The following is an 18,187-nucleotide window of genomic DNA, read 5'->3' as shown; positions in this document are numbered from 1 at the left end:
ATCAGTGTGGTGGGGGGAACAGGCAGCCACTGGCACAAGGTGGTGTCCAACTGTTCAAATGTTCATGGAGTATATGGGAGGGTGTAGTGGGGAGGGAATGCACCAGCAGGAGCGAGGTGTCAGGTAGCTGATGAACAGAGAAAATGGTACCTATAAGCATAACTAGATTGGGTGGCTATGGCTATACGACTTTGATGCTCTGCAGAAAGATTTAAAACAGCTGAGGATGAGTAAAAGGCACTTGCTCCAGGCGTGAAAGCCAAACAGTCTCTTTGGTTGCAGACAAAGCAGTTTTCATCTCCTCTGTCGGGAGAGCAAGCATACCAAGCCCAGGACTCAGAGTGCCAGAACTTCAAGGCAGTCAAGCGCCCAGCCAAGACAACGCTACATTCAGGGCCCTGGTTGGGACCCTGACAATGGGATGGGGTCATCTGGGTGGTGCCCCCAAAGATGTTTCCATTTTGGGGGCTATTATGAATAATGCTGCTATGACCATTCATGTTTTTTAAAAAATTTTTCTGGGGGGAAGTAATCAGGTTAATTTGCTTATTTAGTTATATATTTATTTTAATGGAGGTACTGGGGATCGAACCCAGCACCTCATGCATGCTAAGCATGCGCTCTACCACTGAGCTATCCCCTCCTCCGGCCATTCATACCTGAATACCTGTTTTCTTGTGTATTTACCCAGAATTGGGATTGCTGGGCCTATATGATAATTCTCTGTTTAACTTTTTGAGGAAGTGCCAAACTGTCTCCCAGAACGGCTTCACCATTTTGCACTCCCACCAGCACTGTATGAGTTTGGTGATATTTTTCATTTTCCTTTGGGGAACCACCTTCCTCTTCTGGGCCCATGTGGTTCTGATGATAGTGGCCCCCACCCCTCCCTGCCCAGCCATGTGCATCTAAGCCACGAGTCTAGCCAACCAAGAATATGCCAAATTTGGCAATAATATGCCAAAGAGATTGCTTCAAGAATGGACATGTGCCCTGAGCCAGGCCAATGAGATTCAACTTTGAAGCTAGAACAAACTTTGGATTTTGATTACTTGGACCAATAAATCCACCATCTTTTATTTATTAAGTCAGTTTCTGTTGGGTTTCCTGTCACTGGTGACCAAGTGATCACTCTGAATCTTAAGATTTGCTTGTTAAAAATCTCTGTCTGGGAGATTTATCTCCTCTGTGTGTTTTACATTCATTGAGTGTCAACTTTACACTAGCACACTATAAGTTGATGCTGGAGTTGGGCTCACTTCAAGAGGGCGAGACCAGATCAGTGAATGGTCAGGGCCGCGATCTTGCAGACAAAGGGGAACTTTCGGCTGCAGGTGTTATCATTCCATGACCTCAGGGCTGTGGTGGGAAAAAGCAGAGAATCTGGGTCAAGGTCCATCCAACACAGTAAAAGTAACCCCACCATCCCACCGAAGTCAAACTCTCTCCCATAGGCCTGGTGTCAATGCTGGCATTCCTTTCTTGCTGATGCTTGATAAGGCCACTGTCCAGCCTCAAGGTCTCATGAGGTTGGTCTTGCCACCGTGGAGGGGCAGGACAAACCTCACCCAGAGGCTTGGCCCAGCTCTGACTACCAGGTTCCAGGATGGCTCCCAGGATAGCAAGTCGCTGTTCCATGCCTCCCTCCCCTAATCAGAAAAAGAAAAAGGAGCAAAAAGGGAATAGTGGTTCAGTGCTTGGATCTGCTATAGATCTAAGTTTGAAACCCAGCTCCATACCTACTTGCTGTGCAACCTCGAAAAAAATCACTTAACTTCCTTGAGCCTCAGTTTCTTCATCTGCAAAATGGAAATATTAGTTTTTACTTCTCAAGATTGGTATGAGCAGTGACAACGTTGTTCATGAAGATGGAGGTGTTTGCTGATACCACATGCAAACCACTGCAGCCACTTTATGTCTCTTACCTTCTTTTTCCTTTACATCAACCCTGAGAGTTAAGTGTCATTAGCCCCATTTTGCAGATGAAGAACCCGAGGCATGAAGAGGTTAAGGTACTTACTTTGGGCTATACAACTCATAAATGGTGGAGCTATAAACTCATATAACTGCCAGATTGACTCCAGATTCCATGCTCTTGCCACTGTGCTGTATCAACTGTACCTCATTTTAATGCTGAGAACAGCCCTGGGGGGAGGAACAATCATTGAATCCATTTTACAGAAGAGGAAACGGAATCTCAGAGAGAATAAGTAATTGCCTGCAAGGACACAGAGCTAAAAAAGCAACTTGAACCCAGCTGGGTACTCTTTTCACTACTACACCGGGGCGCTCCTCCAGGCGTACCTCTGTTCTAATACCCAGGAGTGCAAGCCACCTTTGGTGCATCAGTGAGGCAACATGAAAGCACCATCCTTTGGTCTCTATACAAGCTTCTTTTCTTTTTTTCCACGTTTCTACCTCTAATGCCTTTTCATTCAAATCACAGTTTGCATGTCAACAAAGCACCATTAAATACTGTTTAAAATGTATCCCCCGTAGAGAATGGCCATGCCTCTAATGCTCCCAATGACCTCTGGTCACTCTCCAAGGTGCTGAATCAATCACTCACCGGTGTCCAGGCTATCCCCAGTGCCTCCCCAGAACCCCTGCAAGAGCCCTGGTGTCAGGGGCACCCACCGCTGGTGGGCCGGTACCATATCTGCACGCAATCCTCGTCTTCTGGGTCCGCGTGGACGCCGTCGTCTGGCTGGCTCCCATCCCAGTAGCTGTAATCATAGGATGAGCCGTCGGTCCATTCAAACTGCCCTTCCTGGGGAGTTCCATCAGAGGCAAGGAAGCAAGCCAAGGAGAGAAAGATCAGGCACTTGAGCCACCTCCAGCGTGGGGAGACATTCTAACATCTGCATCTCTAATAGTGCAGGAGTCCTCACTTTGATCTGATATACTAGTGTGACCACCATTACTGAACTCAAGCAGGACCCTGTGGGGCCCTCCCAGGTGCAAAAAACCACTCTGTGTCCCCTGTCTCTTGTCTGTAGAAAAACTATAGTCTCCCAGGCCTCCTCTGAGTCACAAAAGAGAGGGTTCAAGCAGTTAACAGTTAGGACAATAGAGTCACAGAATCTTTAGTTCCTCCCTGAAAGACATGGATAACAGTGTCCAATGCACATTCCTGAGTTGTTCTGCAGACACTATAACTGCCATCAGAGGGAAAAAGCTAAATGCACAATGACCAGACTGTAGCCATGACATAAGCCTCCACCTTGAGCAGCACTGAATCTGTGGCTTGCACCAATTCCAAGAACTGGCCTCGAGGAAATGGGAACAAATCAGCCCTGGAGTTGAAGATTAACTGTTCTTAAAACAGTCAAGATGACACTGATCAGACCACTCAATGACCGGTTTCAAGATGACTGTTGGAGTTGACTGTGCTGTTCTGCACTAGCACCCCAACCTGTGCACACCTGAAACTTCCCCTTTAAAACCTTTGTCAGGGGGAGGGTATAGTTCAGTGGTAGAGTGCATGCCTAGCATGCATGAGATCCTGGGTTCAATCCCTAGCACCCTCATTTAAATAAACAAACCAACAAACCTAATCCCCTCCCCCCAAAAAACTAAAAAAAAAAAAAAACTTTGTCCCGGATTGGCAGCTGAAAGGTGGTTTTGGGGACGCTAGTCCACTATCTCCCTCAGGTTGCCAGCTTCCTGAATAAAGTATCTTTCTTATTTCAACAACCCTTGTCTCTCAAACATTGACTTTTAAGTGATGAGCAGCAGAACCTGAGTTTGGGTCCGGCTCTGGCTGGTAACCTTACTAACTGCCATTTGTTGGGGGCTTATTATGTGCTCATTATGAGTAAGGCCAGTGTGCTTTGCGCATTTTATCATCACCGTCTTGCAAAGCAGGCGTCATCGTCTCCATTTTGCAGATGAGAAAACTGAGACTCAGAGTAGTCTACCCAAATTCACACAGCTAATAGAGCATTAGTGCTAGTTTTCAAACCTAGATTGATCTGACTCCAGTACTCAAGACCCCAACTACTACACTTAAAAATTTTTTTTGCCAATGGATGGGAGTCACACTTCATCTCTTTTCTTTTGCCCAAGTAGTGTGTATTTTTCTTGCCTGCTGTGGAACTACTTTGTCCAATTACAAGAAAAGTCCCACTGGGGATTTGATCGGTGTTACAATAAATGTGCAAATTAACTACAGAAAGAACTACTTCTTTGCAATGTCCTGGAACGAAAGTCATTTCTCCATTTATTCAAGTTTTTAGAAAGATCTCCCCCAAAGCACAGATAATTGTGGAGACTATGTCATATAATGGAAACCGTGGGCTCCCTCTGAGAGAGAGACTAGAGCTTGAGATTCCAACTAGACCCAATTTCCAGCTCTCCAATCTGGAATAGTTAACTCTCTGAGCCTCAGTTTCCCACACCTATAAAATGGAGCTAATATCTCCCTTTAAGAATTATTGTGAGGATTGTATGAACTAAAAGCATGTAAAAACTTAGCTAATACCTGGCATGTGGTGTCTAGTCCTGAAAAGAAAAATTGAAAAATAAGCCCTTTTACTGCATTGTTTGTTATTCTTGTTAGGTCTTATAATACAAAGTCCTTAACTCTAATTAAGTATATTCATAAGTCAATTTTAAGGTTACTAAAATTAGGGATGTAAAATTTGATTGAATTAAGGTAAAAATGTGTAGGAGAATCAGTAGGTGTGACCAGGATTTCTGTGAAATGTTTGCATCAGATTGTATTATGGTGTTGATGAAAAAATAATCAGTTGATCTAAGAAAGAAATGGAAAATTTTATTCAAGCTAAATTTGAGGATTATAACCCAGGAAGAGCACCTCAGAAAGCTCTAAAAACAGTCCCGCTGGTTAGAAATCCAACATTTTGGTTTTTTAAGGTCACAACTTCGACATGGGTTCTTGTCCGATGAATTCTATTGATTTGTAAAAGCACCCATCCTGAGTCTGGCCACTCCTGTTACTTCTGCTCCTCTGGCAGCAACTCCAGCCACCCTTAATGAGCTCCGACCGTGTGCCAAGCACAGGCTAAGTCCTTTACAAACAGTAGCTCATTTACTTTTTACAACCAGGCACTATTATTATCATCACACTTTACAGCTGAGGAAATTGAAGCTCAAAGACATAGGAAAAAAGAAAAAAAAAATTGCCCCAAGTCACCTACCATCCAAGGAAGTGGCAGAACAGGGGCGGGAATTGGAACTGGAACCCTACTCCCTGCGGCACTCTGAGGCGGGGCTGGAAGCATGCGGGCAGGAGAGATGCTCAGCATGCAGCTGGCCCAGGGAAAGCTGGAGACAAAAACTCCAGATGGAGTCTGCTGTGCTATTGCCGGGGATGAGGTCTGGCCCACGCCATCTTCTTCTGCCTTATTCTCCATGATTCCACCCACCTCTGCCCCACTCTGCATCCCAGACACACTGGTCCTTAACGTCTTTGAGTGTGCCACGATCTCTCCCACCTCAGGACCTTTGTCCATGCTGTTCCCTCTACCTGGAATGTCCTTCCTCTGGCTGACTCCTATTTATCCATTAGACATGAACTTAAATGTCTCTTACCCATGGAGGCTGTGGCAGCCATAGACGTGCACTGCTCAGAGCTCTCCAGGAGGACCAGCTGAGGGAGTATGGCTGACTGACAGCCCCTTAGACCCACCACTGCACTCACAGTGAGACCACGCTCCCTCCATGCTGTTCCCAGGTAGTGACCCAGCATGTCAGAAGTGCTAATCCTGGTCCACTCCTGCCCAATGGGGGAGTCCTGGAATGGGCGTCCTTTGCCTGCTGATGCCCCATTGGCTTAGTTGAGACTTTCCAGAGTGGTGCTGTGATCTGAGGCTCTTCCCTCCCAGTCCTTCCTGCCCGCTCTCCTTTCACAGTCTCAGACCCATATCGTGGTCTGAAGGCCTATCTTGCCTCTTCACACTCTCTTTTTTCCTTAACAGATATTTTCCCTCAAAAACCTCTTGCCCATCTAGCCACGTTTTGGCATCTGCTTTTTGGAGAACCCAAACCCAAGCAGAGGTCTTCATTGCCACCCAATACGTTCCCATCATACCCTCTTTCACAACGTTGATCATACTCTAACTGGGGCGTCTTGGCATCTGATTTCTCTCTGTGTGCTGGGCACATAGCGGTGACCTGATGCATCGGTCCCATGGGAAAGGCTGGTTAAATCAAAAAGGAATCTTAGCTGGAGCTTCCAAGAGGGCCTCCTGGCCAGGACTTCCTCACCTGTCTGTGATCATGAAGCCCTGTCCAGATGTCAGCTGGGATCCCAGGAACACAGCTGTTCACGAGGTCATACACAAAGACATTCTCCTCCCAGCTGCGAAGGTAAGAAACCCGGTAGCATGTTATTTATTGCCTCTTTGTGAAGGAGGGGGTTGAAAATTGAAAGCAGCCTTCCTGGACCAAAGTAACTGTGATGCAATCCCACTTTCTCCTCATCGTTCTTAACTAGGTCACCCATAGGGGATGTCCTCTCACGGACATCTCTGGATTTGGTCCATGCCAGCCCAAAGCAGGATTTAGCACTGCTACTCATCCTAGAAATTTAAATCCATCTCAAAAAGACTAGCAAACAAGATGGCTTATATTGAAGAGACAAAGAAAGGCATTGACACTGCATTGTACACATCAAATAACTCAATGAAAATCTCCACTGGATGGTGGAGTGGGGACTAGTCTAGGACTGCCTGACTCTAATGCCCTCAATCACTGCACATAACATCTCCCACTGGTTTCTTCATTTGGAACATCTGCTGTCCCCATTCCCTAAGCTTCCCAAACCTTCAAGGTCCTGATCCAGGACTGGTTCTTCCAGGAAACCTTTTGTGAGTACCCTCTATCCATCCTTGACCCTTCGTAGCACAAAGTTTCCACACTCCCAAGGAAAGGCTGGTTTGTTTAGTTTTCTATTTCTCAAGGTCTGTTCTCCCCAAATGGGCTGCAAGGACCACACAGACCGAGATCATGCCTTGTTTCTATTGACATCTTCTCTCGCACCATCAGCAGGCTCTCTCCATGCTGTTTCAAGGCTCTTTTCAGGTTCTTCTTGATGTTCCAAGACTGTGTGTTCTGTCTAACATGAGAGTGGTACGATTTCTGGGGACAAAGTGTTCTTCGGTCCAGCAGGTCTTTGCCCTTGGTCCTACCCAGCTGGGTCAGCACTGGCCATCCCGAGTGCCCCTGCCATGCACAACTCAGGGTGTCCCACGTCACCTGCTGAACATGCATGTGGAACAGTCACCTGGTGGAGTGGCTGCCCAGCCTTTCTGGCACTAGTGCCGTCTTTGTTCAGTGGCACTTGCTCAGGAAACTATTGCAATAATTCTCTGCATTTTCCTCATCTCTGTCCAAAATCACTGGAGGATAGAAAGGCCCAAGGTGCTACTGCATGTAATAAGGAGCAGAGATCAAATGAACTTAATTCAATTCAACTGTCATTTGAAAGAAAGATGGAAATTATTAGCTAAGCTGCAAGTATGAGAATCTTAAATTGTAATCAGATGCTCCAAGAACATAAAGACTGTGTGTTTAATTATAAAGGAAAAGAACAAAGTGACAAAGCATGAAAAAAAATGGCAGAATTATAGAACTGGATTGTGTCTCCAAGACAAGATGTAATTAGAGATTTTATAATACTGTCTAGCTTTATGAGAACCGAACTTCATGCATAACAGATGAATGTGTTGTGCAAATTCAACTCTTCTACGTGTTTTCGGGAAAGTGCTGTATGCCAAAGTGGAAAACTACCTGTAGAAGATAGAATTCAGGACTTTTTTTGGAAACTAAGATTGAGGACCCCTTTGTGAATTTGTGGTTTGTTGGCAACAGAACATATCACACTTGACTTCAAAAAACCCACAAATTAGCACAGAAGCCAGATGTGAAAAGAAGTCACTAAAGTGATGAAAAAAGTGCTCCGGGAGAGGTGGGTGGTGAGTGCAGTCAGGTGCAGACTGGGAAGTCAGGGGTGATTTTGATGGAGAGATGTTGTCAGAGCTGAGTCTGGAGGGTGCATCTACCTGGAGGAGAAGACAGGGATGGGAATTCCCAGCAGAGGGAACAGAATGTGCAAAGGTACGCAGGAGTAAATGGGCTGGACCAGACTGGAGAACTTTGAGATGGTCGGTGTGGCTGGGGTTCAGTAGGCATAGAGGAATGCTGAAGGAGGCCCTGGTGGGTGGGCTATGGAATCCAACGGCTCAGGTGCAAATCCCAGCCCCACCGCTTTATAGCTGTGTCACTTAGCAAGTTACTTACCTTCTTGGAGCCTCAGGTTCTGTGTCTGTGAAATGAGGATACCTACCTGATACGGTTTGAGGGAGCTCTAATATGATGATGCTTATAAACTCTTGGCAAATGAATGTCCGTTTTTATGCCAGATGTCATGTTCTTTATATGAATATTATTTGAGTTGTATCATAGGGTCCAATCCCGGTGATACAGAGCAGGGCACAGCACAGGATTGGCACTTAGAAAGATGACCTGCCAGCCTGCCATTTGTTACCTTCCTAAATGTTTTGTCCTCTACTGCCAAGGCCAGTTTCATGACAAATTGGGCAAGAAAAAACTTAGCATCAACTACCAAAGAGACACACCAGTGGGTAACACCATTCTCTAAAGGAGGTGCTTGGTTGGGCTACAGAGAATGGAGGAGTCCACTCACCTGTGGATGGAGGCCAGTTTGGCGGACTTCTGGCCGATGGAGAACTCAGAACAGTAGAAGTCAGCCTCAGCCCAGGTCTTATTGAGAGGGAAAAATCTATAGCAGTGGCCTTTGAATTCCATCCAGAACAGTGGGCATGGGGAAGCCTGGGACAGCTCTGGCATGGCTGGGGGCAGACAGAAAACAGACTGGGAAGAAGTTGGTGGTGCAAACACTGATTCTATCACTTTTGACATCTTTTCAGAAACGAAAGTAACAAGTGTCCCATTATGATCAATGCATACTTAAAATCTGCAAAATAATAAAAGTAATATATGTGTGGGGGAAGGGATAGCTCAGTGGTAGAGTGCATTGAAGCTCCTGGGTTCAATCCCCAGTACCTCCATTAAACAAATAAACAAACAAACCTAATTACCCCCTCCCCAAGAAAGAACAAAAAGAACAAATAAAAACTAACAAATAAAAAGCTAAACAAAAGTAATATATGCTCATTATAGAATCCTTGGAAAATATTACTATGTTGGTGTGTTTTCCTTCATGTCATGTTGAATGCAATGATCTTTTTAAAAAATGCAAATGTGATATTAACCATACACACCTGACAGAATTCTGATTTCTAAAACTTAGAGTAGAAGCAGCTCTCCCCATGTCATTATAAATTTTTGTAAACATTGTTTCAAATAGCTGTTGAATACTCCCTTGAGTGGCCCCCACCTAGAGTTCATTTAAGCTTTCCCCTATTCAGGGATAATTAGATTGTTTCCTCTTTTTAAAAAACAATTACAAAAAAATGCTGAGATGAACAGCTTTGTACATAAAGCTTTTTACAGCGTTTCTGATGATTTTCTGGGGAGAGATTTTTTTTTGTTTTTAAGGCTTTGATACAATTTGCCAAATTGCCTCCTGAAAGCAATTTGTACTCCCACGGTAATGTCTGAGAGTGGCCATCTCATGGTGCCCCTGCCCACGCCGAGTGTTATCACTTTAATGGTAATCTTTGCAAATTTTATAAGCAAAAAAAAAAAAAAGTATCTTATTTCAATCTGCAGTTCTCGGCTCTCTGGTGAAGGCAGATATTTCCCCACATGTTTATTGACAAACTGCAGCCAAGATGATTTCTATCTTTTGCCCATGGAACTACTGGGATTCAGGATTTGTTCTTAACTCTGAAAAGGAACAAACAAAATCTCACGTTTGAGACACTAAAGTTCTTCAAAGCCTCAGCCCCTCTGGAAGCCTCTCAGCATATACTTTTTTTGGAAACCATGATTGAACATGGCTGACTAGGGGAGGAAGGCCAGCTGAGAACCTGCCTGGAACTCAGCAGGCTTGCGGTGGCTCATCTGCAAGGGCAGGCACGGGGCAGTGGTGACACTTGTTAGACTGGGGTCCAGAAGCCCGGGTCCCCAGCTCTGCACCGGGCATGCCACGTGATGCTGGCACATTCCTTCCCTGCTCAACTGTCAGACTGGCTGATCTTTGGGGTCCCTTTTGCGGCGCAGTGGTGTGGAATCTTTGCTTTCAAAGCCACTCTAAGAGCTGGCTGAGCTCATGAATAAGAAAGTAGTGGACCGCCTTTATTGAGCATTTGTGATGTGCCAAGCACATAGAGGGAAACTGAGGCTTAGACAGGTTAAATGACTTGCTCAAGATGATCTGGCTGGTAAGTGGCAGAGTAGAGATTTGAACCCAGGCCTTCTGACACCAAAATCTTTGATCTTAAAATCCATAGGATGCTTCTTCACGGGAATGGAATTGAGAACGGTTAATCATGTTTTAGCATCTACTTCATTTGGTTGCTAGGCCGACAAATTGGGTCAAATAAATTCCTGAGTGCATGCCCTATATGGATTGCTCCCTAATAGTATGATTATTAATGATTAGCTCAGGGTTTCATAACCAAGGTTGATGAGCTTTGGAGGTCCAGTAAATCCTCTGAAATTAAATGCAAAATAAAAAATTTCTCTGTGTATAAGTACGCATGCATACACCTCTGAATTTTTCAGGGGGAAGGAAATGGATCATTGCTTTTTAATCAACAGAGCTATGCTAAGCAAGCAGCTTTCAACCACGCTATCTGTCTCTGATGAGAACCACTGGACTTCCCTATTTGACAGGAACCAGCTCTTCCCCCACCCCAGGCAGCTGCGCTGGTCAGTCCTGGCTTGTCCCACCCTTCCCCGTCAGTCCTGGCCAACTGCCTTTCAATGCATGTCAGTATCCAAACTGGAGCCACCTGATTCAGAATTTGCCTTTACCCCTCCCCTATATGGCAAAGGGAGGTAACACTGTTTAAAGAGTTAGGTGGGCTCAGTACCTCTGGCCCATGCCTGCCCCTCTCTGGACCTGGGTCTCCTCCTTTCTGAATTGAGTGCACTGATAGGAGGGCATTGCCTCGATACTGAGAGGGCTGAAGGACCCCTTGTAACACGGGTGTTGCTGACTCTCTGTGGGGACTTTTGGCAGTGCCTTCTATACAGAGAGACTCAGCTGAATCACTCCCTGGGGTTTGCTTTTTTGCTTTTGGAGCGGTTCCCCCTTTGCACGCATGAGAAGCAGCAAATCGTTTCCATCTGTTTTCCACCCATCACTGTAACCAAGGATGTACACTGGTGAGAACTTGGCCACATCTGTCCAGGAGTTGGCTAGACTAGTTGTTCCAAGAGTATATCTCCTGGTGCTAGACCACTTTCCCCATTCCCATCCACCCTATTTAATTATTTTGCAGCCTAAATATTCATATTAGAGATGGAAGTAGGGGACCAAACCATCCCAGTTTGCCCAGGACTGTCTCAGTTCTAAAACTGAAAGTCCCACATCATAGTTCCACTTAGTTGATCATCCTGGAGCAGGGCTTCTCAACCAGCGGTGATTTTGATTCCGAGGGGACACTGGACAATGCCTAGAGACATTCTTTGTTGTCAAAAATACAGGTGCTGGTGCGATTGGCATCCAACAGGCAGAGGCCAGAAAAGCTGCTAAACATCCTACCATGACCAGGACGGCGCCCACAACAAAGGGTTTTCTAACCCAAGATGTCAATAGAATCTCTGCCCTAGACGGAAGCGGAACTCCAAAAAATGTAAAATAACCCCGCAGTACAGCAACACAAAACATCACAGCAAATACCCACACTTCTCAGTCTACCTGTAGTTTCGTTAACAAAAGTTAAGCCACACACTGATGAAAAGTAGAGTTTCGGTTATTTCTCTCATTTTTAGAGTTAAAATGTATTACTACCATAAATCCGCAGCTTAAAAGCACCTGGACATTGCTAGAACACTGTGTTTAAATTTAACGGTACAGACTTCACCAAAGGATGCTGCAGACAGGAAGTCTTGTTTTTCTTCCCTGAGTTTGGGATGAAGAGAACAAATTTTGTCATCTCTCCGACAAAGGGAGGAGGATTCCCTTCCCACCTGGTGTATAATTTCCCAAAATGTGGGATTCTGCAGGGGTCTCTGCTCTATGACAGGGTGTCAGTCTCAGGTCCCTGCTTCAAATTGCTCTGACGTCACTTCCTAGCCCGCTAGCACGGGAAGCCGGAGCATCTATTAGGGAGACGGACAGTGCTCCCAGGGCTCTGCCGCGCATGCGCCTGCTGTTTTAGTTTTGATCTCTTTGTTTCTGGGCCCTGGGGGCCCTTCTCACTGTCTTGGAAGCACAGCTTGACTTTCAAAGGATGTTTGTAAAAGTTTGTCTGCATTTCTGGATGTCTATAGTGGAGACATTTTCTGTTCTCTGATTTACTATAAGGTCTGATCTGGAAGTATACACTGTCTTTTTCTTTTCCTTCACTTGAAAGAAAACATTCTTATTTTGGAAAAAATTTAAATTTACACAAAAGCTGCAAAAATATTATAGAGTCCCTGAATACCCTTCACCCAGTTTCCCCCAGTGTCACCATCTTACATTGCCACGGTACACTTGTCACAACTAAGAAATTAATATGGGGACATACTCTTCCCTAAACTACAGGCTTTGTTCAGATTTTATGGGTTTTTTTTTTTTTTTTTTTTTTTTTTCTGTTTCCAGATCCAGCCTAGGACCCATTATATTTCCAATACTTTTGTGTTTTATTTGATATCAAATATTACAGGATAGCTGTCTAGACTAAAGCAACTTTCTTTCCTCAGGGAAATGCACAGAGATGTGTATACACACACACAATACACATATGTTTAATTAGACAAAACTACAAGAATTGGCTGGAATGGCCAGGATTGTCTAGCAGTGTTGGATGTTTGCCCCAAATCACCTTTACCTCTGCTCTTTTTAAGTCTTGTCTATTCCATCTCCTAGCACCTCTCCAATTCCTTTCTCTTTCTTTCCTTCTTTCTCTTCTTCCTCCCTCTCTCTCTTTCCATTTCTCTCTCTCTTTGTCTCTCTCTCTGTCTGTCCCTGTCTCTCTCTGTCCCTTCTCTTTCTTTTCCTTCAACATTCTTCCTGCCCCTGTCATCTTTCACAAAGACCTTGTCAACTGCCTCTTGGCTGTTTTTCATGCCTTATGTCAACTCCAAATCCAGAAGGATCCTTCCAACACCCTGATCTCATCTCTCGGAAGCCCTCCAGGCATCCCCTTTACCCTGGGGTAAGAGGCTCCTTCCTGCTTCTGCCGCTTATCCCCCGTCACTCACAACATGCTGCAGATTTGCTCCAACTCTTGTGGTCTCTCAAACGTGTGTCCAGGTCTTCCCTGCCTATCTTTAGCCAGTTTGTCTTTCCTCTTTGAGTCTCAGCCGCATGGAGGCTTCTTTAGAGAAGACAAGGTAGGAGCCTCTCTAAGAGATCCAGGAGCCCTCGAACCCACCATTTACACATCCCAGTAAATTCTTGTTCAGTCTGGCCTCCCCTTGGTCAATGTCTGCTGCGACCATCCCTCTCCACAGTGCTTGGCACATAGTAGGTGCGCAATAACTAGTTTTGAATGACTAAACGCATGCTAAGGAATCAAACACTGTTTCTTTGGGTCAGTTGCCCCTTTGGGAGACAGCATTGAGAAAGGTGTGTGCACCACCCATGTGTCGTGATGCCTCCAAACTGGTGTCTCTTGACTCTAACATGGTGCGCCTGGACTTCTCTGAGCACTGAAGGCGGTTGACTGAGCCTGGCTTTCCAGATTATTTAGCACAATGACTGATGTGAAGAGCAGCATCAGCATCACTAGGGAGCTCGTTAGCAATGCAGAGTCTCAGCCCCCACCCTCCCACCCTCCTCCGCACCCCTGGTTCCTTTGATTTTCTCCACTGAGCAGTGGTGGTTATGGATGCCTGGGGTGAAGCATACCAGAAAATGGGGCTGTGACAGGTCACTGCTCAATTACTCCCCTTTCCACCTGGGCAGGCAAAGGCCTTTAATTGGGAGGACCTGAGAGGCAAAAAGGAGCCTCCCGTTTGCACTGGGATGATCGTGAACTCCACCTGCCTGCTATCCCCTCACCTCCTTTATCTCTGGGATTTTAGAAACTGGGATTAGAAGGATCCCTGAGGCCTTTCATCAACCTGGACTCCAAAGTAGCCCTTGCTCATCTGTGTCTTGTGAAGGGATTTCTGTAGCTTTATGGCTTGATAGTCAGGGAGTGATGGCAACATATCAACCAGGGCCAACCCTACTGAGCTTCCATCTGAGCCAGGCACTGTGTCAGGTGCTTTGTACACATCAGTTCGTTTAGTCTTCACACATCCTATGAGGTAGGTACCATGATCACTGCCATTTCACAGATGAAGAAACCAAAGCACAGAGAGGTTGAGTAATTTGCCCAAGGTCACACAGCCTCTAAATGGCAGAGCTGGATTTTGCAGCCAGGCTGTATGGCTCCAGATCTAATTTGGAGATTCCTGCTGCAATTAAGCCCATTTCCTTTTGTCTCAGTCTTAATAGTCTGGTCCTTCTTCATTCCCTTATTCATTCAACAAGTCTTATTTGAGCAACTACTTGGTCTCAGGCAGTTGGCTGTATGCTGGAGATACTATGGCAAACTAGGCAGAGGTGACCTCTGACTTCATGAACTTTACAGTCTATGGAGACTGACATTAAAAAAAAATAAGCACAGAAATAAAAATGTGCTTAATATGCAATTAATATGGACTTGTGTCATTCAGGCAAAACCTTGAGGGAGCAACTCCCAAATTATTTTGGAAACTGGCCATTTGTTTGCCCCTTTTTTCCCCTCAGTTGAACTGGTGGCCACCCCAACCTTGCCTTCAGGATGCCCACTGGTGATTTCAACAGGACACCAGATTTCCCTTCCGGATGGGGAAAATACAGGGTGTTGCCACAGGAGCACCTAAAAGTGGCACATAACCCAGATTTGGAGATCTAGGATGCTTCCTGGAGGAGGTGATGTGAGACCCCTACTGAGACCTGAAAGATGAAGAAGACAGAAAAAGACTTCCACGTAGTGGGCACAGCATGTGCAAAGGCCCAGAGGTATGAGAGAGGAGGAGCATTTGGAGAATTGCAGTTGGTTCAGCCTGGCTGGGAATCTGAGAGAGGGATGAGGCTGCAGGTGTTGGGGAGGGGGTGGAAGGGGTGCACAGAGGAGCCTGTTGCTCTGGAAACCAGGAGGCCAAACTACATGGTCTTTTACTTCAATTAGCAGCACCAAAGGCCCCCAAGGTCTCCCAGCTGGGGTGGAAGTCAAAGCCTTTGGAAGCTCTGAGCTTGTTAAGGAAAGAGGACACACCAGCAGAGTTCAGGGCTCATTTTTTCCCCACTCTCTTTTTAAAAGCATAAATTTTCACCTTCCCACTCAATCTGGCTGCTCGTTCCCCTGGCCCCAATCCAGACGCCCACAAACGCATTACCCTGCCGCCTGCTGCCCAGATCAGCCTTGGGAGCCAGCTGGGAGAGGAGGGGGAGGCTCTGGGGGCCACATCTGCCCCCACCCTGTGCCACTACTGGGCCCCAGATGTCCCAGGGGGTTGGGAGGAAGTGTCTCCCAGCATCTGGGAAGGTGGCCATCGGGAAGGCTCAGTCACCTTCATCGCCTTTGCTTCCCGCTGCCTCCTGGTCCGCACATCCCACTCCCAGACCGCCCTCCTCCCCAGTGAGCCCCGGCTCCAGTGTGCAGAGCTGGCGGACCAGGCTTCTTGTGCCTGAGCATCGCTTTCCCTTCTCCAGGCTGCTCTCATGGTCGCACTATACAAAGGAGACGGCAGTGGGTGATTTCTTACATTGCTTGTAACAGCAGCCATTCATTGCATGGTTGGTATAGCTGTCAAAACCAAACTAGGAGGGGTATCTGTATCATCCCCATTTTATAGATGCAGAAACTGAGGCTCAAAGAGGTTGTCACTTGCTCTCACAACTGTTGAGTGGCAGTGTCAGGATGAGACTCGGGTCTGATAGACTTAGAAATTCCTAAGCACTACAGTGCCTCCAGAAAACATCTTTTCCTGGTCTTGGTTTTCTTATTTGTAAGACAAATATATTAAACACCAAATTTAACTGTTACAGACTGAATATTTGTGTCTCTCCCCCCAAATCCATATGCTGAAGCCCAACCTCCCCCAGTGTGATAGCACTTGGAGGTGGGGCTTTGGGAGGAAATTAGGGTTAGATGATGTCATGAGGGTGGATCCCCATGATGGGGTTAGTGCCCTTATGAGGGGAGGAGAGACCAGAGTGCTCTCTCTCTCTCTCTCTCCATGGCTGCCTGAAAGTCAGGAAAAGAGCTCTCACCAGGATCTGAATTGGTCAACACCTTAATCTTGGCGTTCCCAGGCTTTAGAACTGTGGGAAATAAATTTCTGTGGTTTAAGCCTCCCACTCTATGGTATTTTGTTATAGCAGCTAGAGCTGACTAAGACCAACATAACTAAGCAAGTAATTCAGTGTTTCCTGGGTGCCTATTTGGCTTGAGGTCTGTGCCCTCAAGTTGCTCACAGTCTGGAGGGAAGAATATATAGCACACCTGGCAATGAGTCCTCATATAATAAGGGACATTCTGGAAGCATGCAGCTGGCTCTGTGACCATAGAGGAAGGGTGGGGATTGGGCTAGAGTGTCCATGGTGGGGCACTCTAGGATGTGACTCTATGATCCAGACTGGGGAGGTGTGTGGAGGGGTGGGGTGGGGCAGCAGTGTACTCCAGGTAGTAGAGGCACCCAGTTGCCCAAGCCTCTGTGCTCCAGCTTCAGAGCATGCTCTCTGGAGTTAGATGACTCCTGTTAGAAACTCAGCTCTTTGTGCCTCAGTTTCCTTATCTCTAACAAAAGCACCATTGTCAGATCTTCCTAGGGTGCCTGGCACTGTCTGTGAAACACTTTCCCCACGTTATCTCATCTCCCTTCACAGTAGCCCCAAAGGATGCCATTGTGACCACCTTTTTCCAAAGGGAGCTCCGGCTCAGAGAAACCTGTGCCAGGCCACACAGCTTTTAAGATGCAAAGTTGGGGTTTAAAACCAGGGCTCTTCGAGTCTGGCCCTAGAACAATGCGCAGGAGCTGGAGGGAGAGGAGTTGGGGGGGCTGTCAGGAGGTTCAGCTTGCCCCGCCCCCCACACTCCTGGGGTCAGACAGGCCTGCAGCCCAGGCAGCCAGGCCTCACTGACAACTCAAGTGTCTGGGAGGTGTCCCCCTCTCCCCCCTGCTCCTGGCCCGGGCCCGTGCTCACCTGGGCTAATACTGATGTCCGTTTGCGGAAAGGCCTGTGCAGGGAGGAGGGTCAGGATGGCCGCGGCCCACAGCCCCCACCTCTGCATCCTGGGCCCGGAGATAAGCCACCCCTTAGCCTGCGTGGAGGAGAGAGGCGCTGCCGCGGGAGCTGGGTCCGGTCCGGGATGGGTCTCCTGCCGGGAGCTGGGAGCTCCGGCCGGCCGACTGGGTAGACCCCAGTCTCCTCCCCTCCCCTCCCTCCTCCCTCCTCTCTGCACGGTTGCAGTCAGCTCAGAGTGACAGCAAGAAAGCTGCCCCAGGCCAGCCCCCTTCCGAGAACCAAGAGAAAGCACAGCCCTGCTTCGAGACACCCAGTGGCCTTGGGTGCGGGCTTGCTTCCCTTGAGACTGTAAGATGGGACACTAACGGCGCTCACAGCCCAGCATCTCGGCGCCCCGAGAGGAAGCAGTACCAGGAGATAAAAATACAGGTCGGAATCGAGGGCCGAGGTCTCCTGGGCCAAAGCCACATCACCCGTGGATGTGGTTTGTTAGGTCCATGATGAGTTTTAAAATTTCTAAAACCTTGTCGTCAGGGTATAGAAGCAGGAGATTTTAAGTATAAGTCCAGATTTCTGCCTTCTGTTGACAGTCTGAAGATCTGACGAGACGTAGGCCTCGTTTGAACGTGGGAACAATTGTGTGGAGCTGAGAAAGGGCGCCCCCTTGAGGCGGGGCCTGTGCGCTGCGGCTCAGCCTGTTCCCCCACCCCACCCCCCACCCCCCACCCCCCGGCCCGTCTGGCTCTGAGCGCCCTGGATTCCCCGCAGCAGAGGAGCAAGGGCAGGTCGGTTGTCTCCTCCGGAGTCTCTTGGAGATTAAATGAGGTGCCGGTTGAAGGTTCTCGACACAGAGTAAGC

General features: G+C 47.1%; 1 protein-coding gene across 1 annotated transcript; it reads right to left on the bottom strand.

The window, feature by feature from the left end:
- Nucleotides 1-1,066: 1,066 nt before the first annotated feature.
- Nucleotides 1,067-17,510, bottom strand: CLEC19A (C-type lectin domain containing 19A). Its single transcript, XM_032460965.1, has 5 exons — nt 17,288-17,510; nt 8,672-8,837; nt 6,232-6,325; nt 2,638-2,770; nt 1,067-1,359 (listed from the first exon to the last, which is right to left on the bottom strand). Exons 1-5 carry the CDS (start codon nt 17,373-17,375, stop codon nt 1,280-1,282), a joined length of 561 nt encoding a protein of 186 aa, XP_032316856.1. The 5' UTR covers nt 17,376-17,510; the 3' UTR covers nt 1,067-1,279.
- Nucleotides 17,511-18,187: the final 677 nt, after the last annotated feature.

The sequence above is a fragment of the Camelus ferus genome, chromosome 18 (assembly GCF_009834535.1).
Source record: "Camelus ferus isolate YT-003-E chromosome 18, BCGSAC_Cfer_1.0, whole genome shotgun sequence".
In the NCBI taxonomy this organism is placed as follows: Eukaryota; Metazoa; Chordata; class Mammalia; order Artiodactyla; family Camelidae; genus Camelus; species Camelus ferus.
This window is presented reverse-complemented; position numbering and strand designations above follow the sequence as displayed.

Coding starts and splice junctions, on each gene's coding strand:
- CLEC19A (XM_032460965.1), bottom strand. CDS start 17,375: ATGCAGAGGTGGGGGCTGTGGGCCGCGGCCATCCTGACCCTCCTCCCT. Junction 8,838..17,287: donor GGACATCAGTATTAGCCCAG/GTGAGCACGGGC, acceptor GTCTGCCCCCAG/CCATGCCAGAGCTGTCCCAG. Junction 6,326..8,671: donor AAACTGGCCTCCATCCACAG/GTGAGTGGACTC, acceptor TTACCTTCGCAG/CTGGGAGGAGAATGTCTTTG.